Genomic DNA, 25,438 nt, shown 5'->3' on the forward strand with positions numbered 1-25,438 from the left:
AAAGTCTGGATTTAGTAGTTTGTTCAAGCCAGAAACTCAGTTTCAGATTTTTAAACTTTCAGTTAAAAAGTCAAGGTCAAAATGCAGTCTTGTTTAGAGGAACTCTGTGTATTGTACCCAGGAAACTTTTCACTTGGACAATCTCAGTGGCGTCCACTCATACCCATCTTCCAGGGTGCCTTCTAGACGCTCGTTTATTGGCCAAACAGAGCAGAGCACTTCTGAAGCAGGCCGCAGGACTATCAGAAGTCACAGCCACCTAATTTTCGATCTCTGTCTTAGCTTTTTCCTTTTAGCCTCATTCTCCTGATCTAGGATAACTCTGTTATCGCTTACATTCTTTAATCCTTTATTCCCACAAGATCTGTACATCAGCTGGTTGACGGCTTCACAGATATTTGTAACAGTCGAGTGGAGACTGAAGGTCTGTGATGTCTTTTTTTTGCATGTTGTCTTGCCTTTTGTGCTGAACTCTGTTCTCCCCATTGCCTCCTTTTCGTAAAACCCAATTTTCCCATTTTAGTTTAGGTGGGGTTTTTTTGCACCAAACCCCTTTCAAACTCATTATTAATATCTCTAAGTTATAAAATTTCCTTGACTTCCTACTCTCTTCTGTCATCATTTCCTGTTTTTCTTGTACCATATGTCATCTCCTAAAGGTTTTTAGCGTTTTCTTCGGATTGTATGGCATTTCGGGTCTTAGGAGAGTGCTGTGTTCAAAAGCACAGCTAATACGTGAATACACGTGATACTTTTTTTTAATATTCTTCTGATTATAAAATGTATTAAACATTTGTTTTAGCAAATCTGTAAAGTATTAAAAATGCATCAGTATTCCCCAAGCTGAGATAATTGCGTTTGAATATTCCCTTCTAGTCCTGTATATCTGTCTATGAAGCTAAATGATCTAACCTCTTTGTAATCCCTGTCTCTGCCTACTTCATTGCAAGAACAAACAACCAAAGCACACACATGATAATATGCTAAAGCTACAAATCTTCTTTTATAATTCCCTATGGGGAAAAGTAAAGTTAATTTGAGCATGTAATGGATAACATGGGAAAATAGGTAAATATTGCTGTGATTCTAGATGAATGTAGATGAATGGAGGAATTAATAAAATAAAAGATTGTGAGGGTAGAAGACTACTACGTACAAGGTAACCTTGTTGAGGGTGTTGTTTTAGGAAATGGCGACAGGGTAAGGGTGTGGCAGCTGCTCCAGGAGGTAAGATACAGTCAAAGCATCAAGGTTTCACTAGGGCAGGGTGAAACTGATCCCATTTCTGCCAAATGTGCTTGAAGAAAGGCTGTTAAACCCTTGGACAGAAGTGGGAGGCAATACACAAGCACATGAGTCCCAGAGGCAGGCCGCTGGGTGCCATCTTGGAAGCTGACCATCACCAGTCCCACTGAGCCAGCTTCAGCATTTAGTCTAATCCTGTGGAGCGTTTTTTGTGTTCTTCTATTTACCAAGTCTCACCACAGACAATTTAATGTTCGTAAGGGAGCTAGAGCAGGCAAAAGTTTATGAAATAGAAAGAAAATGAATAGTTCAGATTTATGTGTGAAAAGAATTACAAGGCAGGCTGTATGGAGAGAAGGCAAAGGGAATATTTTGTTTTGCTTTTTTATCTTTCTGACTGAGTCAAAAAGGCAGGTAGTTGACTCAAGTGGTTTTAGTGTGACCCTTCATCAAAGCCAGTATTGTGGCTGCTTTGGAGAATGTAAAAGAAATTAAATTTAACATACAAACATATAAAATACATAATATAACAAACTTGTTTAAAATTGATTCCCTTTCTGCAATTTTGCTTCATGGTTGGTTTTTTTTTAACTGGAGCAAAATATGTTTTGGCTCAAAAGCTTGCAACATTAACATTGTACAAAGAAAGGCAAATTAGAACATTCAGACCACATTTATAATGGGTGACCTCATAACAGTAATAAATGCTCCTGGCAGAAGCATAATAGTTGCTAAACTAGGCGTGTACTTATGGCAAGAACTCCTCACTCCCATTCTGGAACAATTTTTAAATTGATTTTTTCTTTTAAGTGGTTCCACTCCTTAAGAAAGTGGCCCATTGCAAATGGATGTTAGTATAAAATGCTTACTGTTTGAAAAAAAATTAAACTTAATTTGGTTAATTTTATTTTTATTTCATTGTCTTGTTTGCGTTTGAAATGTTTTGCCTTTGAGTTGCATATTGGAGAAGAGAACAAAAAAACCTTTAAGACTGTTTAAAATAGGTTGATTTCAGTGCTGGAAGCTAATTTCGTTTTTATTTCTAACTGGGAAGAATCTCAGGTTTTTAAGTCCAGAGGTCTGAATTTTGTTTTTTAGAAAAAAGCTTATCCTTGATTAACTACGTCTTCCTGGAGCCTGGCAAGAGGTGGATGTCCAGACGTGGGCCTGCTGCCTTTGGCTACTCCTCTTAGTCTTAGAGAAGGTGGAGATGATCATGTTCACACATGTGCTGTATCCGGGACAGAGTTATAGATTGAGAAATATTACCTTTTAGGCCTTTTTTTAATTGAAAAAGTTACTCCATACAAGATCAAATGAAGTCACTTCAAAATTGTACATTTCCAAGCCATTGATGGAAATCAAGCGTGGAGAACAGTTTATAGAACTAGAATGGTCTATTAAAAAAGGTTATTCAGATCGTATTATTCCTCTGCTTAAAATCCGCATCCTATATAACATCCCTCTACACTTAGAAAAATACAGTGAGACTCCTTATCAAAGCTTGCAAGACTTACTTGAACTGGGTCTTGAATACCCTCCCTGCCTCATCTCTCATTATTTTCTCTCCCACTGCCCAAGCTTCAGCCACCCTGGCCATCTTGCTGCTGTGTGAATACACCAAGCTCGTTCCCACTCAGCCTTTTGTTTCACACACCTGGAACACTTTCATTGGCTCCTCATTAATCAGGGGCCTGCAAGAATGTCATGTTTTCATAGAGGCATTTTTCCATTTATTCCACTGCAGAGCCTGGAAAGGTAAAAACTATATTTCCCTCTCCTCTTGCTGCTCAGGTTCTGGTTGTGGTTTGGTGACACCATCAGACACACCATATGAGGTGTGTAAGGTGAGTGTGGACCATGAGTGGCAAGTATGTATGTGGGAGTGTTTCGTAGACATTCAGCCTTGAAGTTTTTCTTTGGCCTTTCCAGCAATCAACTGTTTAATACCTGATAAATCATGTTTTAAGCTAGCTAAGTAGATTTTGTTCTCTGCGCTCATGCCCTGACCAATAATTGGGCCATGGCCATCCTCTTTGAAATAGCGCTTACCCACTCTTGCCGTTATGCTCTGTCCTCTTACCCTACTTTTGTTCGTTAAAGCACCCAGAGCAACCCGAAACAACCAATGTGTTTGCTTATTCATTTGTTAGCCACCTCCCTCACTCAAATCTATGTTCTATGAAGTTAGATGCTTTGCATTTTTACTGCTGTGTCTGTCTCTACCTAGAACAATGCCTATCACACAGTAGGGACTCAGTAAATATGTGTTGGAGGTACTTATGTGCTAAGTTTTTTGGTAGCTACCTGGAGGGTTGGAGTAAGAAGAAATTGCAGACTGCAGTGGGGTTCAAGAAATGAGCAGTATTATTAGTAAGTGGTATTTGCCATAGGTTCTAAAGCAGTAGAGCCCTGTTGCTATGCCTGCCATAGATTATAACAACTGAGGCAGAGCATTGATGCCTGTGTTTGGGAAACACTTCCAAGTGATTTTGCTTTTTAAAAAATTATGTTTTATTTAGCTCCTGAGATAAAATCTAAAGCCTTTTAGTCTGTAGGAAAAACATCCATTTTAAAATTGCTGTCAGTTTATAAGTCATTAAATTAGAGTTTGTAGAGCACTTATTCTTGAATAATTTGAATGAGGATAATTCAAGGAATAGCAAAATATTGGCTTTCCTAAAAGTGTTGAAATTATAGACGGATAGTAAACAAATACATACACGGATACATTAATAATATTTTTATTTTAGATCTTAGATCCACTTCATCTAGGTCAATGCTTTCCAAATTATAGATTGTAACCTATTAGTGGTTCATTATGTTAGTTTAATGCTTTGGGGCTAGCATGTTTTTTCTTTTAATTTTACATGTGCAGGATATGCAGGTTTGTTACATAGGTAAATGTGTGCCATGGTGGTTTGCTGCACCTATCAGCCCATCACCTAAGTATTAAGCCCAACCTGCATTAGCTATTTTTCCTGATGTTCTCCCTCTTCCCACCCCCTACAAGCCCCAGTGTGTGTTGTTTCCCTCCCTGTGTCCACGTGTTCTCCTTGTTCATCTCCCACTTATGAGTGAGAACATGCAGTGTTTGGTTTGCTTTTCCTGCATTAGTTTGCTGAGGATGATGGCTTCCAGATCTATCCATGTCCCTGGAAAGGACATGATCTCATTCCTTTTTACGGCTGCATAGTATTCCATGGTGTATATGTACCACATTCTCTGTATCCAGTCTATCACTGTTGGACATTTGAGTTGATTCCGTGTCTTTGTTATTGCAAATAGTGCTCCAGTGAACATACACGTGCATGTGTCTTTATAATAGAATGATTTATATTCCTTTGGGTATATACCCAGTAATGGGATTGCTACATTAAATGGTATTTCTGGTTCTGGGTCTTTGAGGAATCACCACACTGTCTGCTACAATGGTTGAACTAATTTACATTCCTACCAACGGTGTAAAAGCGTTCCTGTTTTTCCAAAGCCTCACCAGCATCTGTTGTTTCTTGACTTTGCAATAATCACCATTCTGACTGCTGTGAAATGGTATCTCATTGTGGTTTTGATTTGCATTTCTCTAATGATCAGTGATATTGAGGGTTTTCTTCATAAGTTTCTTGGTCACGTGTATGTCTTTTGAGAAGTGTCTGTTCATGTCCTTTGCCTGCTTTTTGATGGGGTTGTTTTTTTTTTGTTTGTTTGTTTTTTCCGGTAAATTTAAGTTCTTTATAGTCTCTGGCTATTAGACCTTTGTCAGATGGATAAGTTTGAAACATTTTTTCCCATTCTATAGGTTGAATATTTGCTGTGATGGTAGTTTCTTTTGCTGTGCAGAGCTCTTTAGTTTAATTAAATCCCATTTGTCAGTTTTTACTTTTGTTGCAGTTGCTTTTGACATTTTCATCACGAAATCTTTGTCCATGCCTATGTCCTGAATGGTATTGCCTAGATTTTCTTCTAGAGTTTTTCCAGTTTTGGGTTTTACATTTAAGTCTTTAACCCATCTTGAGCTAATTTTTGTATAAGGTAGAAGGAAAGGGTACAGTTTCAATTTTCTGCTTATGGCTAGCCAGTTTTCACAACACTATTTATTAAATAGGGAATCCTTTCCCCATTGCCTGCTTTTGTCAGGTTTGTTGAAGATCAGATGGTTGTAAATGTGCAGTCTTATTTCTGAGTTCTCTTTCTGTTCCGTTGGTCTGTGTGTCTGTTTTTGTACCAGTTCCATGCTGTTTTGGTTACTGTAGACTTGTAGTATAGTTTGAATTCAGGTAGTGGGCCTCCAACTTTGTTGTTTTTGCTTAGGATTGTCTTGGCCATGTGGACTCTTTTTTGGTTCCATAGGAATTTTAAAATAGTGTTTTCTAATTCTGTGAAGAATGCCAATGGTAGTTTGATTGGAATAACATTGAATCTATAAATTACTTTGGGCAGTTTGGCCATTTTCATGATACTGATCTTTCCTGTCTATGAGCATGGAATATTTTTTCATTTGTTTGCATCCTCTGATTTCCTTGGGCAGTGGTTTGTAGTTCTCCTTGAAAAGGTCATTCACTTCCCTTGTTTGCCATATTCCTACGTATTTTATTCTCTTTGTAGCAATTGTGAATGGGAGTTCATTCATGATTTGGCTCTCTGCTTGTCTGTTGTTGGTGTATAGGAATGCTTATCATTTTCGCGCATTGACTTTGTATCCTGAGATGTTGCTGAAGTGACTTATCAGGTAAAGAAGCTTTTGGGCTGAGAAAATGGTGTTTTCTAGATATAGGATTATGTCATCTGCAAACAAAGACAATTTGACTTCTCTTCTTATTTGAATACCCTTTATTTCTTTCTCTTGCCTGATTTCCTTGGCCAGAACATCCAATACTGTGTTGAATAGGAGTGGTGAAAGAGAGCATCCTTGTCTTGTGCCAGTTTTCAAGGGGCGTGCTTCCTGCTTTTGCCCATTCAGTATGATACTGACTGTGGGTTTGTCATGAATGACTTTTATTATTTTGAGGTATGTTCCTTCAATACCTAGTTTATTCAGAATTTTTAACATGAAGAGATATTGCATTTTATCAAAGACCTTTTTGGCATCTATCAAGATAATCATGTAGTTCAGTGTATGTGATGAATTACATTAACTGATTTGCATGTGTTGAACCAGCCTTGCATTCCAGGGATGAAGCCAACTTCATCATGGTGGATAAGCTTTTCAATGTGCTGCTGGATTCAGTTTGCCAGCATTTATTGAGGATTTTTTTTTTTTTTTTTTTTTGAGACGGAGTCTCGCTCTGTCGCCCAGGCAGTGGCGTGATCTTGGCTCACTGCAAGCTCTGCCTCCCAGGCTCGCACTATTCTTCTGCCTCAGCCTCCCAAGTAGCTGGGACTACAGGCACCCGCAAGCACGCCGGGCTAATTTTTGCATTTTTAGTAGAGATGGGGTTTCACCATGTTAGCCAGGATGGTCTCGATCTCCTGACCTCGTGATCCACCTGCCTCAGCCTCCCAAAATGCTGGGATTACAAGCGTGAGCCACCGCGCCCAGCCTAGACTTATTGAGGATTTTTGCACTGATGTTCACCATGTATGTTGGTTTGAAGTTTTCTTTTTTTGTTGTATCTCTGCCAGGTTTTGATATCTGGATGATGCTGGCCTCATAGCATGAGTTAGGGAGGAGTTCTTCCTTTTCAATTCTTTGGAATAGTTTCACATGAAATGGTACCAGCTCCTCTTTGTACCTCTGGTACAATTCACTGTAATGCATCTGGTACTGGGCTTTTTTGTTTGTTTGTTTGGTTGGTTGGGAGGCTATTTATTACTGCCTCAATATCGGTCTGTTCAGGGATTCAACCACTTCCAGGTTCAGTCTTGGGAAGGTGTATGTGTGTATGTGTCTAGGAATATATCCATTTCTTCTAGATTTTCTAGTTTATTTGCATACAGGTGTTTATGGTATTCTCTGATGGTTGTTTATATTTCTGTGGGATCAGTGGTGATACCGCTTTATCATTTTTATTGTGTCTATTTGATTATTTTTTCTTCTTTATTATTCTAGCTAGTGGTTTATCTATTAATTTTTTCAAAAAACCAGCTCCGGGATTCATTGATTTTTTTTTGGAAGGGTTTTTCACGTCTCTGTCTCCTTCGGTTCTGCTCTGATCTTAGTCATATCTTGTCTTCTGCTGGCTTTGAGGTTTGTTTGCTCTTGATTCTCCAGTTCTTTTAGTTGTGTTGTTAGGATGTTGACGTGAGGTCTTTCTACCTTTTTGCTGTGGGCATTTAGTACTATAAATTTCCCTCTTAACATTGCTTTAGCTGTGTCCCAGAGATTCTGGTACAATGTGTCTTTGTTCTCATTAGTTTCAAAGAACTTCCTGATTTCTGCCTTAATTTCATTACTGACTTGGGAGTCATTCAGAAGCAGGTTGTTCAATTTCCATGTAGTTGTGTGGTCTTGTATGGGTTTCTTAATCTTGAGTTCTGATTGGATCACTCTGTGGTCTGAGAGACTGTTTGTTATGATTTCAGTTATTTTGCATTTGCTGAGGAGTGTTTTACTTCCAATTATGTGATCAATTTTAGAGTAAGTGCCATGTGGTGATAAAAAGAATGTATATTCTGTTGTTTCAGGGTAGAAGGTTCTGTAGATACCTGTCAGGTCTGCTTGATCCTGAGCTGAGTTCAGGTTCTGAGTATCTTTGTTAATTTTCTCTCTTGATGATCTGTCTGATATTGTCAGTGGGATGTTAAAGTCTCCCATTATTATTGTGTGGGAGTCTAAGTCTCTTTGTAGGTCTCTAAGAACTTACTTTATGAATCTGGATGCTCCTGTATTAGGTGCATATATATTTGGGATAGTTAGCTCTTCTTGTTGAATTGCACCCTTTACCATTATGTGAGGCACTTCTTTGTATTTTTTTATCTTTGTTCGTTTAAAATCTATTTTGTCAAAACTAGGATTGTGACCCCTGCTTTTTTCTGTTTTCAATGTGCTTTTCCTCCCTCCATTGATTTTGAGCCTATGTGTGTCTTTGCATGTGAGTTGGGTCTCTTGAAGACAGCACAGCGGTGGGTTTTGACTTTTACTCCAGCTTGCCATTCTGTGTCTTTTAACTGAGGCATTTAGCCCATTTGCATTTAAGGTTCATATTGTTATGTATGAATTTGATCCTGTCATCATGATGCTGGCTGGTTATTTTACAGACTTGTTAATGTAGTTGCTTCATAGTGTCATTGGTCTGTGTACTTCAGTATGTTTTTGTAGTGGCTGGTAACCGTTTTCCCTTTCCAAATACAGTGCTTCTTTCACGAGCTCTTGCAAGGCAGGTCTGGTGTTGATGAATTGTGACATCATTTGCTTGTCTGAAAAAGATTTTATTTCCCCTTCACTCATGAAGCTTAGTTTGGCCAGATATTAAATTCTAGGTTGGAAATTCATTTTTTTAAGAATGTTGAGGCCAGGTGCGGTGGCTCGTGCCTGTATTCCCAGAATATTGGGAGGCCGAGTCAGGCAGATCACCTGAGGCCAGGAGTTCGAGACCAGCCTGCTCCAACATGGTGAAACCTCATCTCTACTAAAAATACAAAAATTAGCTGGGTATGGTGGTGGGCAGCTATAATACTAGCTACTCAGGAGGCTGAGGCAGCAGAATCGCTTGAACCTGGGAGTTGGAGGTTGCAGTGAGCCTAAATCATGCCACTGCACTCCAGCCTGGGCCACAGAGAGACTCCAACTCAAAAAAAGAAAGTTGAATATTGGCCCCCAATCTCTTCTGGCTTGTAGGGTTCCTGCTGAGAGGTCCACTGTTAGTCTCATGTGCTTCCCTTTGTAGGTGACCTGGCCTTTTTATCTGGCTGCGTTTAACATTTTTTCTTTCATTTTAACCTTTGCTGAAGATTAGGTATCTTAGACTTGATCATGGAGTATCTTACTGTGATTCTCTGGGTTTCCTGAATGTGAATGTTTGCCTGTCTTCCTAGGTTGGGGAAGTTTTCCTGGGTGACATCTTGGAGTATGTTTTCCAACCTGATTCCATTCCCCCTGTCTCTTTCAGGTAACCCAATCAGTCATAAGTTTGGTCTTTTTGCATAATCTCATAGTTCTCGAAGGTTTTGTTCATTCCTTCTCATTTGTTTTCCCTCTAATCTTGTCTGCCTGTCTTACTTCAGCAACATAGTCTTCTGGCTCTGAGATTCTCTCCTCCACTTGGTCTATTTGGCTATTGATACTCGTGGTTGCATTGTGAAGTTCTCGTGTTGTGTGTTTCAGCTCCATCAGGTCATTTATGTTCCTCTCTAAACTGGTTATTCTGGTTAACAGCTCCTGTAGTGTTTTGTCATGGTTTTTAGCGGCTTTCAATTGGGTTAGAACACACTCCTTTAGCTCAGCAAAGCTTGTTATTACCACCTTGTGAAGCTTACTTCTCTCACTTCATCTGTCTCAGGCTCAGTCCAGTTCTGTGTCCTTGCTGGAGAGGTGTTGCAATCATTTGGAGGAGAAGAGGCACTCTATTTTTTTTTTTTAATTTTCAGTGGTTTTTCCTTGATTCTTTCTAATCTTTGTGACCTTATTTACCTTGGATCTTTGAGGCTGCTGACCTTTGGCTGGGGTTTTTGTGGGGTCTTTTTTGTTGATGTTGTTGTTGCTGTTTTTCTTTTAATAGTCAGGTCCCTCTTCCAGAGGGCTGCTGTGGTTTCTGGGGGATCCACTCCACACCCTGTTCACCTGGGTACCTGACATACCTGGAGGTATCACCACAGGAGGCTGCAGAACAGCAAAGATGGTTGCCTGTTCCCTTCTCTGTGAACTCTGTCCTAGAGGGACACTGACCTGATGCTAGCCAGAACTCTGCTGTATGAGGTGTCTGATGACTTCCGTTGGGAGGTCTCACCTAGTCAGGAGGCACAGGATCAGGGACTCACTTGAAGAAGCAGCCTGGCTGCCCCTTGGCAGAGCAGGTGGGCTGAGCTTGGGGGATTCCCACTCTTCTGAGTAGACCAGACTCCTCAGAGCCAGCAGGCAGCAGAGATTAAATCTGCTGAACCAGAGACAGTGGCCGCCCCTCCCCTCAGGGGCTCCATCCCAGGGATCAAGAGTTTTGTCCCTAAACCCCTGGCTGGGGTTGCTGGAATTCATGTGGGGAGGCCCTGCCCAGTGAGGAGGGATAGATCAGGTCCCACCTAAAGAAGTCAGCCCATGATCTGCCACAGTCACTGTGCTTCACTATGGGGAATTCTTCCTGGTCTAAACTGCCCAGTCTGCCTGGCATCAGCAGGAGAAAACGGCCAACTGGAGCCACAGTGATGGCAGCCACCCCTTTCCCCAGGAACTTGGTCATCTTAGCCTCCAGCCTGCTACCGCTGTCCACAACCCAAGCAGCTGCTGAGAGTCTGCACAGCCCCATGCTTGGGACCCAAGGCCCTGGTGGCGTGGGTTCACAAGGGGATCTCCTGATCCGCAGGTTGCACAGATGCTTGGAAAAAGCGTGGTTTCCGTGGGTGGGGTAGTATGATCACTCTCCATCTCCCTTGACTGGAGGTGGGAGTTCCCCTTACCCCATGTGGCTGTCAGGCTGGCCATTGTTCTACCCTGCTTTTTCTTGCTCTCCATGGGTCACGCCAACCACCTCGTTAGTCCCAGTGAGACAACCTGGATCCCTCAGCTGAAGGTGCAGGATTCACTCGCTGTTTTTGTTCGTCTGGATGGGAGCCACAGAGGAGAGCTGCTTCTAGTAGGCCATCCTGACCCCTTTCTTGACGAGCATTTCTTTTATTAAAATGCAGTAGAAAATAGAGGATATTATGCATATTTGCATCTTATATGTACTGGGTCATGATGAAAATGTTATCTGTTACAGAAGGTTAGAGTAAAAACTTTTGGAAAAACACGGAGAGACAGTTGTGTGATCTGTAACTCATAAGTGATGGCTCTACTCAGAGGTACTGCTGAGACTGAAAGTTAGAAATTTTTCTATGGAGAGATTTACCTAATTTTTTTTCAATCCCAGGCCTAGAGCTGCCATGAGATGCTATATTCAGTGTTCACATACGTGGAAAGTGGAGAGAGAGCAGTTAATCACCCTTGTATTGAGCTAGATGCCTTACCACAGTCTCTTATTTGGCCCTTCCATACAATGTAGAGGGATTACTGTTACTCTCATCCCTAAATCGTAAGAGAGGAAAGGAAGGTTTTTCTGTTGTCTTTGTTCTTATATCCTCTTTGCCATATGTGTAAAGAAGGAAGAAAGAGTAAGTCTGAGGTTTAAAGTGAGCCCCATTAAAACTGTAAATTAGACAGGATTCCTCTGTCTGTTTTCCCTTTCTCCCCTGTCTCCAGGATCAGACTGGGTACCTCTGCCGAGATGGTGAATAAATATTCTTTACATAATTGGCCAACATTTCTTTAAAAGCAGGGTGGTTTATTACCTGGTACAAGAGCAGAGGAGGAAATGTAGGTGACATTGCCTAATCTTTCCTCTGTTGCCCTGAGCAATTCAGCTCTAGCCCCAAACTTTGATGATGTCCTACTTGGCCACATACTACAGTCACTGGGACTTGTCTTCTGTGGAAGACATCAGTATCTATCTGTTTGATTCAAGCTTGCCTTTTTCCATCTCTTACTTCCCATCCCAAACTTTTCAATCTCAAACTGTACTCTTTGGGGAAGAAGTATAAGAATTTCTTCCTAGCTTACTATGCTTCTAATGAGCCTTATTTTATTATAATGAGCTAAAATTGGCAGGAGGTAACACATGGGTGCTGAATCCCAGCCGTACCACTCCTGACCTCAGGAATGTTATCAGTCATCTGAGCTTTGCTATCTCATCTGGAACATGGGAGCTATGATAATATCTATCTCATAGTCTTGTACTTTTTGTTTTTATAAGATAATTGATTAAAAAGTATTCAGAACTACCTGGCAGTAGTAGTAAGTGTGTGTGTTGTGGGGCTGTCAACTGTAAATCCCAATCCTCCAATCTGCCAAGATAAGTAGGATAAGCCCTGCCCTGAAGCTGTTGGATTAATTTGGTCAGAAATCAGTTTCATGAACATTTCTTGAGAATCTGCCAGTCACCTGTTGCTGTGGGCTATGTATAGAAAACTTCAAGGAGCTGATAGTCATCTAGAAAAGTCTCATAGACTTGACACAGGAGCAGAGCAGTATAAAGGGGTAGTGCTGCTGTTGTAAATTGAGGGGTAGGTTTTCTGGAAAGGGGAGGAGGGTGAGCTTTGAGGCGTTTTTGAAGGATGGGTAAGATTTGGACAGGCAGAGAAGAATAAGCAAAATCAGCACAACAAGAGAGTGAGTATATAATGTGTATACGTGTGTGGAGTGGCAGCTGAATGGGAATAAGCGTAATAGGAACATGGAATTGCAAATGAGAAGTAGTCAAGATTGCATTGGATAGAATGCGGTATGGAAAATCCTGATTTCCTAAATGAGAATTTGACTTAATAGTCAAGAATCTTTGCCTATTTCTTCCCTCATTCCCTTATAAAAATTAAATTTAAATGCCAATTTATTAATTTAAATAAATGCTAAGCTGATTTAGCCAGGAGATTCTTTCCTAATAGGTAACTAAGAAACCATATAATATGCTATACTCAGAAGGTTGCTTAGCTGATGTGGCATCAGGAAAAGGAAGCTAGAGGTGGTGACTATTTAATGTCATCAAGCTTAGGCAGCTTGATGTAGCCATTTCCAGTGAGGAAGAGTTTGCCAAATGTCCACAAACCTCACAGTTCGTTAGATACAGCCTTTATATCCATCTTCTTGCTAGGTGATTGCCAGCTGGATGAAAAATATATCCAAGCCCATTAGCTAAGGCTTTTTCTCCCCTGAATTGTGCATGGATGGGCACCACCAGTGCTCTTCTGTATGGCTTTTTTGCTAATCTTCTTTGGCTGACAAATAGTGAACAGTGAGTATTTCTTTGGATATTGAAATGACTCAGTCAAGTTAGAATCAGTTCCTTTTAGTTTGTTGACCTATCCTGTTGTTTTAAGGTTTTTTTTTTTTTAACCATTGTGTGTTTGTGTAATACATAGTTATAATAGAACAATTAGGAAATATAAATAAGCAAAACGAGAAAAAATTCTTCCATAATGACAATTTACAGAATAATATTTCATTGTGTATTTACTAAACAGCTTTTCTCAGTAACAAAGAACCCTAAAATCTTAATGGGTTGAAACAAGTATTCATTTCCCTTTTCAATTACTTTTTGGTGGCTACAGAATGGCTGTGGCAGAGCTCTGCTCTAAGCGTCTTCTCACTGGGAGATCCATTTTGAAGTAACAGTTGCTTAGTGACAAGCCCTTCCTGTGGTGGAAGGGAAGAACAGGACGCTGAGCCAATCTACACGTGCATTTAAAGCTGCTGGAATGGGACATGGGCCCTATTTGTTCATAGTCCATTGGCCAAAGCAAGTTACATGGCTGTGGTCAACATCAATGGAGTAGGAAGCTTTCCTTGGGAAACCTTGGGAGTAGGATATGCAGTAGATATTTGTGAAAAGTAGTATTTTTGATACTCTTGATCACAAATATTCCTTTTCCACATACAAAATTCATTTGTATATAGCAATACAACAACCACATTCCACTTTCTTGATCACAAATACTCATTCCCCTCCAAAGGCAGAATATACTCAACTCCTCCCCAAAGAATAGTTATCCAGACATAGCCTATGTCGCATTCTTTAAGACTTTTTTAGTATAGATGAACACATATTTAAATGTGGTCTTCTTTTTTACCTATTAATATACTAAAAAGATCTTTACATATCAATATGTATTTCAACAGAATTTCAATATTTACACTAGATTTCATTTTATATGCCTCATGTTATTTAACAAATTTTTTTTTTTTTTTTTTTTTTTGCTTGAGACAGGGTCTGGCTCTGTCATCCAGGCTGAAGTATAGTGGCATGGTCTCAGCTCACTGTCATCTCTGCCTCCCAAGCTCAAGTCATCCTCCCACCTCAGCCTCCCAAGTAGCTAAGACTAAAGGCACACGACAGCACACCCAGCTAATTTTTCTATTTTTTGTAGAGGCAGGGTCTTATGCCATGTTGCCCTGGCTGATCTTGAACTACTGAGCTTGAGCAGTCCACCCGGCTTGGCCTCCCAAAGGGCTGGGATTACAGGCATGAGCCACCACGCCTGGCCTAGTCCCTCATTTGTAGACACTGTTATTGTTTTCAGTTTTCGTTATTTTCAACAACTGCTTAAACTAAACATTTTTTCATTTCTTTAAGAATTACTGAGTCAAAGAATGAATGCAGATGTTTTTGTGCTTTTTATTTGTATTATTAATATAATAAATTGTCATCTAGGAAGGGTGTTCCATACTATTTCTGGATGGAACACTAGTTTGACTGATGCAAATAGTATCTCATTGTCTTGATTTGCCTTTTTAGTACTAGTTAATTTTTGTTTTTCTTATGTTTATGGGAAATTTGCTTTCTTCATTTTGGGGTTGCCCATTTATTTTTTATTTATTATTTTTTCCAATTTTTAAATTGAGAAATTCATCTTTTTGTTAATTGATCTCCAAAACCTTTTTATTTTTATTTTAAACATTATTATTACCTTTGTCATATATGCTGCTTATATTTTTGCTGGTTTGTCTTTTAGCATATTATTTTTCTACTTTCAGTTTTTAATCATAAGCTGGACAAAGACTTGAATGTTGTAGGAAGGCAGAACGAAAAGAACAAAGCAATAGAACTAGATAGGAAGTGTCTCAGCAACTTAGCAGAACTGTGATGGAAACTCAAAATAAGGTTCTCTTATTGGGGCCAGGCGCTTTGGCTCACGCCTGTAATCCCAACACTTTGGGAGGCTGAGGCAGGCAGGTCACGAGGTCAGGAGTTTGAGACCAGCCAGCCTGGCCAACATGGGGAAACACTTTCTCTACTAAAAATACAAAAATTAGCCGGGTGTGGTGGCGTGTGCCTGTAATCCCAGCTACTGGGGAGGTTGAGATAGGAGAATCACTTGAACCCAGGAGACAGAAGTTTCAGTGAACCGAGACCACGCAACTGCACTCCGGCCTGCGCGACAGAGACTCTGTCTCTCAAAAAAGATTCTCTTATTTTCCTTTATACACAGAGTTTAAGGTCCCCATTGTCTAAGATCATCTTGCTAGACTGGTCCTCTAGTAAAGGGAAATTCTTCATTTACAGTCTAGTAAGAAAAATAAATGTCCAGAATAAAGCACATTTTTATTTCAGTAAAGAAAAGGATTGTATGAAGCTATGGCATTTTTCTTACCCTTTAGTTGCCAAATGGTCTAGAAGTACTAGCGTTTTAAAGAGAGGAAAGAAATGTATCTGTTTTCAATTGGGAAGTAGCATTTTGGTACATTATGCTTTGCTTTGCTTCTTGCTTTTTCATCTTTTTGGCATCTTTTTTAAAGGTCTTATCTGCCAGGAAGTTCCTTTTTTCTTTTTTTTTTTTCCTTTTTCATGGATCAGCTGGTTTTTGGAATCAATGCCACAATTTTAGGACCAAATCAATGATGTTGCAGTAGTTTCAGGGTTAAAAGCACTTTGGTTAATGTGAAATTCATTGTCAAATATACTTCAGGACAAATTATGAAAATGATAGCATTGAGATTCAGCTGTATCCATTTCTATTCATGGCTTAATGAATATTTTCAGGCTTAGCGTTATATATTTTCATTAGGCACATATTGATGTTATTTTACTTATTTTAAAAAATAAACAACTAAAAGTTAGCCACCATCTTCTCAGAAATATTAACAGCATCCGTTGTACTGCAGTCATCCAGTCTTCTGTGGAAGTCAGTTGCATGTTATTTATTTCAACAAAGAATTTCATGTCCAAGGGAATTCTTTATATGGGATCTCTTTTCTGTGGGTGATTTATTTTCACTGGCAAAATGGTACATTTCTAGAGGTTTGTGTGCTTACGAGTTTGGTTTAAACTTTTCCCTGAAAAGTAAATGCTTGATCCCCTCAGAGTCCAGCCACCTAGTGATAATGAAGAACTGAAGGATAGTTATTTCAATTTCGACCTCTTGAAAGTGTTTAATGAGCACCTTTTCATACCTTTAAGGGGAGCTCTCCGTGGAAGTCTCTGAAGGCCCTTGCTGAGCCATTGGTTCAGTAGCGGCAGGCTCATTTGCGTCTTGGTCCCTGAGCTTCCATGTCTTTTACAGCTGCAGAATGCACTGGAAACTTCTGCCCCTTTGTAGACTATTAATACATCAGGGAGAAGAGCCCTTGTGACAAGGCAGTGGCATCTGCTGGTGGCGTTGCCTTCTTTTTCTTGCATTCCTTTTTTAACCAAAAAGTTAAGACATTTCCTCCAGCTCTCGACACTCTCAAGTAAGGAGAGTTCCTCCCATTAGGATTTCTCACAGCTCTTGCCTCACAAAAACACAAAAATCAAGATAAGATCAGAAAAGACATGGAGAAAGACCCTTTAGGAGAACATGAAAATGGCTCTAGCAAGCACTACACAAAGCAGTAAAATGCCTCTTATAAAGAGTACCTATAGCTGTCCGGGCACGGTGGCTCACACCTGTAATCCCAGCCCTTTGGGAGGCCGAGGCGGGCAGATCACGAGGTCAGGAGATTGACACCATCCTGGCTAACATGGTGAAACCCTGCCTCTACTAAAAATTCAAAAAATTAGCCAGGCGTGATGGCGGGCGCCTGTAGTCCCAGCTACTTGGGAGGCTGAGGCAGGAGAATGGTGTGAACCCGGGAGCCAGAGCTTGCAGGGAACCGAGATCACGCCACTGCACTCCAGCCTGGGCGACAGAGCGAGATTCCATCTCAACAACAACAACAAAAAGAGTACCAATAGCTAGAAGAGAAAAATTGTAATGCTCCCACCACAAACCAAAGATAAATGTTTGAGGCGATGAATATCCCAATTACCCTGAGTTGATCATTGCACATTGTTGTATATATGTGTCAAAAGAACACACGTACCCCTAAAGTATGTACAACTATGATTCAGCAAACAAAAATACAAAAAGGGGAAAAAGAGTACCAATTAAGGTAAAGATGTGCTACCAAAGATGTGCTAACGTTTTACATGATTTCCATCTTATAACTCTTAGAACAACCCATATAGGGTAGGTTACCTACGTACATATACACACACCAAAAAATTTCCTCCATCACCAAAATCAGGTGATGTTTTGAAGTCATCCAGGAGAATGTGGATCTGAGATAGACATTTCCAATCTATTTCAAGACGATCTGAAACATGTAGAAAGACCTGTCGGTTACACATTGATTATTTCAGCCTTCCTCTACAGATGGATAAGTTATTGGTATAAATACATGGCAGCTGTAAATATCAGTCGGAGTATCTGAAGTCAGTCCCGGGATTCCTGGGAAAACATTCTGCCTTGGGAAGTAAAATGCTGAAACTAATGGAGTCTTAAAGGGGTTTTGTTTTTGCCTCTTTTTTGTTTTCAGTTCTTTCATGTAATTACACATAATTTGTAGGCAAAAATCGCAAGAGCCGTAAATGGTCCTGTGAACATAGTATTTCACACCAGTGACATTTTCATGTTTTTTTGTCAGGTCGAAAAAAGCTAAGATGAAATATCATTCATAAATCTCTACTTTGTAAGTAGGTTTTTACTCCCTCAGGAAAGCTGATGGCTATGCAGTTGTAAAGCTCTAATATTTGGTAAATATTAAAGCGAATATTCACATAAAGTCATACTCCAAATATTACTGCATAAATCAGTGCATTGAAAGAAAGTTCGCATTGACAGACACATGTATATATCCTTTAAACATCTTGGAACTTACTCTGCTCTACTAGAAAGCCACTTTTTTTGTTTCCTTCAACAATGGAAGACTTCGCTTAAATGATGAAACTAATACATACACATTTGGTTTAACTGGACTGCAGTATAAATCTTCAGTTTACCCTATTGATAATCAATGTGATTGTTCCATTCTGTATAAAAGGTCTCTTGATACATAGTATGTTTTCAATTGTGTAAGCTTCATAAAGGGGCTTGTTGAAATAGGCTACTGTATATGAGTTTAAAATTTATAGCAAGCTGAATGAGACTTGTATTGTCGTTGAAATTATTTATACTAACTCAAGATACACAGCATTTCTTGTCACCAAAAAAAACTATTTTACTTACAGTATACAAGATAAAAATGTTTCATGTGGCCAGTCGCAGTGACTTGCACCTGTAATCTCAGAATTTGGGGAGGTCAAGGCAGGTAGATCACTTGGGCCCAGGAGTTCGAGACCAACCTGGACAACATAGAGTGATCCTGTCTCTACAGAAAAAAAAAAAAAAAAAATCATCCAGGCTTGTTGGCACACACCTGTGGTCTCAGCTACTTGGGAGGCTGGGATGAGAGGATCGCTTAAGCCAGGAGGTTGAGGCTGCAGTGAGCCATGATCCCAACACTGCACTCCAGCTTGGGTGACAGAGTAGCACCCTGTCTCAAAATAAATAAATACACAAAATGTTGTTTTATGAAATTATAGAGTTTTAAATTTCCAAAGACCTTGGAGATTATAATGTCAGTACAGATATATAAACTGAGGGCTGGAGATGTAAAGTAACTCTTCCAAGGCTGTATCACAGGATGGTGGCATTGAGTTAGCTTCACTCAAATGTTCTGAATCTCAGTCCAGCATCCTTTCTATTCTACTGTTTGCTCACCCCTAGACAGAAGGAAAGAAAGAAAAAACCAAAAGAAAGAAAAAGACTGAAAGAAAAGGAAGTTGCAGTATTCTGTGTATTGGTCTTTAGTGTGATGGTGTGAAACCCATTGGTCTTTGAGTTGAAAGGTCTTGAGGCTTGGCTTCTGTTCCTGGTTTTCCCCCAGCATGTCTGCTAAGAGACCATGTTGTGCTTATGCTTATTCTTAGCTCCGGAAGCACATTGTTGATTTTCTCATATATTGTTTTCAGGTTATTAGAAGTGGAGCAGAAAGGTTTAAGCATGGGAGATAGCCTCTCACCAGTGTTCACACTATTTCAGCAGTATGTTATATCTGTAAGAGCTTGATCCTGAAGAAACAACCGTACTCTAGAAAGTACATCATTTTTCCTATTACTAATAATGTATAGATAACTCATTCATAGGAATCTGTAAAATATTCTTATTTTTGGCAACCAATATGATAAACTCTTGGACTTTATGTACCTTTTAAATTACGTCTAATTAAGTGATTAGGAGGACTGTTTTTAAAGGGAAACAGGGAAAGTTGCTGCATTATTGTCTGGGTTTGGTTTTTACAATGTATATTATCTTTAATGTTAATACAACAGTCCCAAAAGTTGGTTGCTAATTTCAGGTTCTTTTTCTCTAATTCTTGGCCTAGGAAAATGAAAATAAGCTTTGACTGAAATAAGGTTCTGTTGTTGCAGATGAGGAAGCCTCACATTATCAATTTTTTCCAAGAATTTTATTGTTGATTAACTGCTGATGGGGTAGAATTTATAATTGAGAATAATTTCAAAAAGCTAATCAGTTGCCAGTGGGCTTAGTAAAGAAAGAAAAATGTAGGAGCAGAATCTGTAGCTTGATTTTTGTGTTTTTGTGGGTTTTTTTTGGGGGGGAGGGGGGTCTCATTATTGTTTGTACAATGTGTGTTCCTGGGAAAAACCCTAATAAACTTTGGCTTAAATACTGGTAATAACTAAAACTGCTCATTCTCCCAGTCTGACCACCCACCCATTCTATAGCCTACCATGCCTATCCAAAAGTTTATAATTAATTTATTTTTATATCATTTGAATTCTTTATGCCGTATTGCCCAGCAGTCTTTATGCTACCTGAAATTTTTACCAGAAATGACAGACATTCTAGCAAATACTTTCTAAGGGCACTGTCCTTCATATGGAGTATTCGGTCAAGTGAGCAGAAGGTTAGTCAAACTCATTCAATGTAAGTCCCCAGTTTTCACTACACTCTATGAATTGTTATCAACGTGAAATTAAGCTCAAGAAAGAAATGTTGGGTCATCTTGCGTGATTGTGCCTAGGTGTCTTTGTTTGGGTAGGCTACATTACTGTAGTAAATGATCTCAAATTGTTGACTGGCTCAAACGCACTATAAGTTTGTTTCTTGTTTACGTGGTTGTCAAAGCTAGATATTCCTGGTGAACAAATTGCTTCTTTTTGCAAAAATATAGCAGCCTCTTTCCATTTTGTGGCATCATCATCTTTGGGGACTTTCGAATTTTTCTGTATTTGGCCTGTAAAAGTAAAATGGCTAGTGGTTCTTAAAGAGCTTGGCCTGGAAGTGGCACACATTGCTTTCACTCACATTCTTTAGCAGGAATCTAGTTGCAAGGGATGCTGAGAAACAGTCTCTGGGTGTTCCCGGCAACAACCAAAAGAAGGGATTTAGGTGGACAAACAGGCATCTCTGCCACACCAGGTAACCTTTTCATTCATTTCCTTATGAGCCTGGTTGAGTGGGGTTTCATCTTTGGGTCTTCAGATGATTGATATTCATACGGATTTACTATCTCTCATTAATGTTAATTTTAAATGATAGCATTTCTACATATTTTCTAGAAAAAGCTAGTACTATTTTATTGAAACTTATCTCATATGTTATTGTTGCCATATATAAAAGCTAACACAGAACTCCTTAATCCTAATTAAATAGATTAGTTTGAAATCAATACAGCTACTTCTGCCAAAGAAGCCACATAGATATACCATCTTGGATGTTACTTGTATGATTATAGGTATATCTGTTTGCTATTGCTGCTGTATCAAATTACCATAAACTTGTTGTCTCAACACAATATGTTAGCTCATAGGTCTGAAGGTCAGAAGTCCAAAATGGGTAGGCAGGGCTGTGTTCCTTCTGGAGGCTCGAGGGGGAGAATCTGTTTGCTTGTCTTTTCCAGCTTCGAAAAGCTGTCTGTATTCCTTGGCTCATGACCCCCTTTCTCGACCTTCAAATCTCTTCTTCCCTTCTGCTTCTGTCATCCCATCTTCTCTGACTCTGAACCTCCAACCTCTCTTGTATGAACGCTGTGATGCCGAGCATGATGGCTTGCACCTGTAATCTTAGCACTTTGGGATGCCAAGGCAGGAAGAACACTTGAGCCCAGGAGTTAGAGACCAACCTGGGCAACGTAATGAGACCTCATCTGTACAAAAATTTTTTTAAAAAATTAAAAAATGTTAAAACTAGGTGGGCACAGTGGCGTGTTCCTATAGACCTAGCTACTTGAAAGGTTGAAGCAGGAGGCTCAGCTGAGCCTAGGAGTTCGAGGTTATAGTGAGCTATGATTGCACCACTGCACTTAAGCCTGAGCTATAGAGTGAGACCATATCTCTGAAAAAACAAAACAAAAATACATCCTGTGTGCCCAGTGAGACAGCCTAGGGTAATCGCTTCTCCTTAAGTGCGTTAACTTATTCACATCTGCAAATCATCTTTTGACATATAATATTCACAGAGTAACATCAAAGTCTTGTGATCCAGGAGTTAGGACATGGACATCTTTGAGGGGACCATTATTCATCTTTCCACAACAGATAAATTATGTACCCACTTTTTCTCAGAGAAAAGTGATGCAACGATGAAATGGATTTTTGGTTGCTTTTCAGAAAACAATTTGCTGATCAGACTGTGCTGTGTGGTGACAAAATGTTGATGCCAGAAGGAACTGGAGAGGTTATTTCATCCAACATTCACATTTCCTGGATGAGGAATCTAGGACCCCTAAAAATTGATAGATACTTGCCCAGAGGTTATTTACGCAATCACAGGCAGAGCTTTGGGACCTTCTGGGGATTTTAACATAAAGGAGGAGAGAAGGTGCCATGTTCTTTTCTTAGAACTCCATTTAAGGCATTTTTTTTCTTTAAGTAACAATAATATTCTAGAATACAAAATGTTCCCAAGTTGACTTCTGATAGCAAGGAAATGTTTTAGTGAATCATGGACCTCAGACCTTAATACTGCATATAAAAGAAATACTTCTCTATAATGTTCTGCAGAGCACTCTTGTTTAAATAGACTGTCAAGGAGATGGGTTCCATATTTAAGAGAAAATGTTTTGAGTCTTATCACTGGTCAAGTACTTTTGTTGGCTAGTCGGAAGTGGATGGTAAAAGTACTGACAGTTCTCTTATCTCATTCTTAGCCCGTTGTTTCCTACCCTCTCCCCCTTGCCTGTGCTACCCAGTGTTGTAGCCACTCACCTCATGTGGCTGTCGAGCAGTTAATACCTGGCTAGTCCAAATTGAGATATTCTGTGAGTGTAAAATATATACCAGATTTCAAAGACTCGTACAGAAAAAAGAATGTAAAATATCTTATTGTTTTGATTACATGTTGAAATAACTTTTTGTAAATTTGATAAAATAGAAAGAGAGTCTTACTGTGTTGCCCAGGCTGGTCTCAAATCCCTTGGCTCAAACCCCTGGGCTCAAGTGATCCTCCCACGTTGGCCCCACAAAGTGGCAAAGTGCTGGCATTATAGACATGAGCCACCATGCCTGGCCTGAAATGGTAACATTTTGGATATATGGGGCAAACAAAATGCATCGTTAAAGTTAATTTTACTTGTTTTCTTTTTACACATTTTAATGAGGTTACTAGAAATTTTAAGTTATTATGTGGCTTTTATAGACTTCTTTTGGACAGTACTATTCTATACTTTTCCCCAGCTCTAATGATGTTCCGACGTGAGGCACATTAGTGCTCCCTTATCCTATGAGAATCAGATATCTTAGAACTAGTGCAGTAAAAATAGAGTATTTGTTTGTATTCACGATCAAGGAAGCTCATCGTATCTTGATGAGTGACTGTGATACTTATTATAATGTAGTAAGACCTTTATAATTCTGGGGAAAATGCAATTAGTAATATCTGAATTAAAGAATATTTTAAAAGAAATGTACTTTTGTTTGCTCCTTGGAATGTATCTTAACACAAGCTGAGCAACGTGCTGCTCAGTAAAACAAGCCACGCAGAGTAATTGAGAGAGCATAGTCTTGAGGATCCAAGTAGATTCGACATTGAATCCAAGCTCCTGTCTTAGCTGAAAAGCTTTAGACAAGTTAACTACTTTCTCTAAAACCATCTATAAAATGAGACTGATCATATCTATCTAATAATGTTTGTCATAAGGATTAAATGAGATAATGTGAAGTTTCTGGCCTATATGAAATTCCCTGGGGAACAGACTGAGGAGGAGGTGGAAAGGAAGCAGGACTGGGCAGAGAGGAACGGACGGCGATGCCATCCCAACAAAGGCCTCTGTGAATCCTTGCAGAGCTCCAGGACCGGAGGTGGATGGAGAAAGCTGAAGAGGCGTCGACGCATCCTCAGATGCAGGTCCTCTCTCCCATGACCCTGGGCCAGGCACCCTTTTTCATCTCAGGGGAATTCTCAGCGACAGCTGCCAGGTGACTCTGGATGTGCCCTTCATTCCTGAAGGGGCATTTGTCCAGCTCAGCACAGAGTCTACCCAGGAATGTGCATTCCCCCCACTCCTGTTACCAGCTTGCATTACAAATGAGAGAGGGTACTGTTCTGGTCACACGAAGTTATCATTGTTAATTTATCCATTTGACTTGTTTCATACTCTTTCTTGTTACAAACAACATTTTGAACTCACCTCTTCCGAGTTTCTGTAATGGTCTTTCTAGAGTATAGTCCTTGGAAGACAACTGTGAGGTTACAAAGTAGATAAATTCAACTTTACAAGATAATGCAAAATTATTTTCTGGTATGTGGAAGAGCAAAACAGTTGAGATTAGTGTTCTCAATAAGTTTTAGTGGTGATGGTTATGTTCTGTTTCACATATTTGGAGGAATGTTTGAAGGTGTTTTTTATTATTTCTAATATCTTGTGTAACTATTATATGTATTGTTTTTTATGTGTCAGTTATTACATAATAAAAATGCTCCTTAAGGGGGAATAGATCAAAGTTATCCATAGTTCTGTGGAATCCTTCGGGGTCTTCTGAGATACGTGGAAGAAGTCTAATAGTTTGTTTCTAAAGTATTTGATATACTACCTAGTTTGGTTTATGACATGACAGGAGGCATGAAAGATGCTGTTATCTTTTTACTTCATGCATGCACTTTCCTGTCTACAAGGCTCATTTGGGGCTGACAGGTATCAATGACTGTTGTGTCTGCAGTTTCCTCTGAGAGAGATTAAGGTATCATTTAGATTGTCAGCCTTCACCTAGCCAGCCCAAGTTGTGATCTCAATATTACTGTAATATTAGCTCTCATCAGGCCTTTGTCGTTGCTGTTCTTTGCAAGGAAGCTTTCTCCCTCTGCTAGGGATCTTTAGTCTAAAAGTCTAAGGATCCCTAGTAGAAGGGGAAGGAGTAGTTTTACCCCTAGAGAATTTGGGAATTGCACAGCCTAACTCTTGTCCCTTCTTGTCTTAGAGTGTCTTTTTTCCTATCCATTTATTGTTTCCTTCTTATATAAAAAGGTATTAGATTTTTTAAATATCTAAGAGTTAGTATTTTTATGCTATAATTTTCCTCCACACCTTTGGCCAGCTCCAAGGATCCCTTGAATCAGTACTACCACATGAAAGCAGTTTCATTTATCAGAATTTTTTTTTTTTTCAGTACAGATAGGGTTTCACTATGTTGCCCAGGCTGGTCTTGAGCTCCTGAGCTCAAGTGCTCAAGTGATCCACCTGTCTTGGCCTCCCAAAGGGCTAGGATTACACATGTGAACCCCTGCACCCAGCCTATCAGAATAATTTTAATTTATTATTTAAGAAGTGAAAGAAGCTCCCATCTAGAGAAGGAACTTCATTTTTTTTTTTTTCTTTTTTTTGGAGATGCAGTCTCATTCTGTCACCCAGGCTGTAGTGCAGTGGCACGATCTCGGCTCACTGCAAGCCCTGCCTCCCTGGTTCATGCCATTCTCCTGCCTCAGCCTCCCAAGTAGCTGGGACTACAGGTGCCCACCACCACGCCCGGCTAATTTTTTGTATTTTTAACAGAGACAGGGTTTCACCGTCTTAGCCAGGATGGTTTCGATCTGCTGACCTTGTGATCTGCCTGCCTCGCCCTTCTAAAGTGCTAGGATTACAGACGTGAGCCACTGCACCCGGCTGGAACTTCGTTTTTAACTTAGTTAATTTGAGTTTTGTGGAATGTTTTCTCCAGAGGCTTAGGGAACAGTGTGGTGGTAGCAGATGAGGAGAGTTGGCTGGCAGATTAGG

General features: G+C 39.7%; 1 protein-coding gene across 15 annotated transcripts in view; it reads left to right on the forward strand.

Moving 5' to 3' along the window:
* PSD3 (pleckstrin and Sec7 domain containing 3) overlaps positions 1-25,438 on the forward strand; it is a 555,378-nt gene that overhangs the window by 368,478 nt on the left and 161,462 nt on the right. The window contains exon 10 of one of the 15 annotated variants that reach the window (XM_063612793.1): positions 23,513-23,637. The exons of the other annotated variants lie outside the window; for them this stretch is intronic. Within the exon in view, the coding sequence (XP_063468863.1) occupies positions 23,513-23,590 (78 nt within the window). The 3' untranslated portion in view covers positions 23,591-23,637. Of the gene's footprint in view, positions 1-23,512; positions 23,638-25,438 lie in introns of those variants that run through there. 15 annotated transcript variants of the gene reach the window in all.

Source organism: Symphalangus syndactylus, chromosome 1 (assembly GCF_028878055.3).
Source record: "Symphalangus syndactylus isolate Jambi chromosome 1, NHGRI_mSymSyn1-v2.1_pri, whole genome shotgun sequence".
In the NCBI taxonomy this organism is placed as follows: Eukaryota; Metazoa; Chordata; class Mammalia; order Primates; family Hylobatidae; genus Symphalangus; species Symphalangus syndactylus.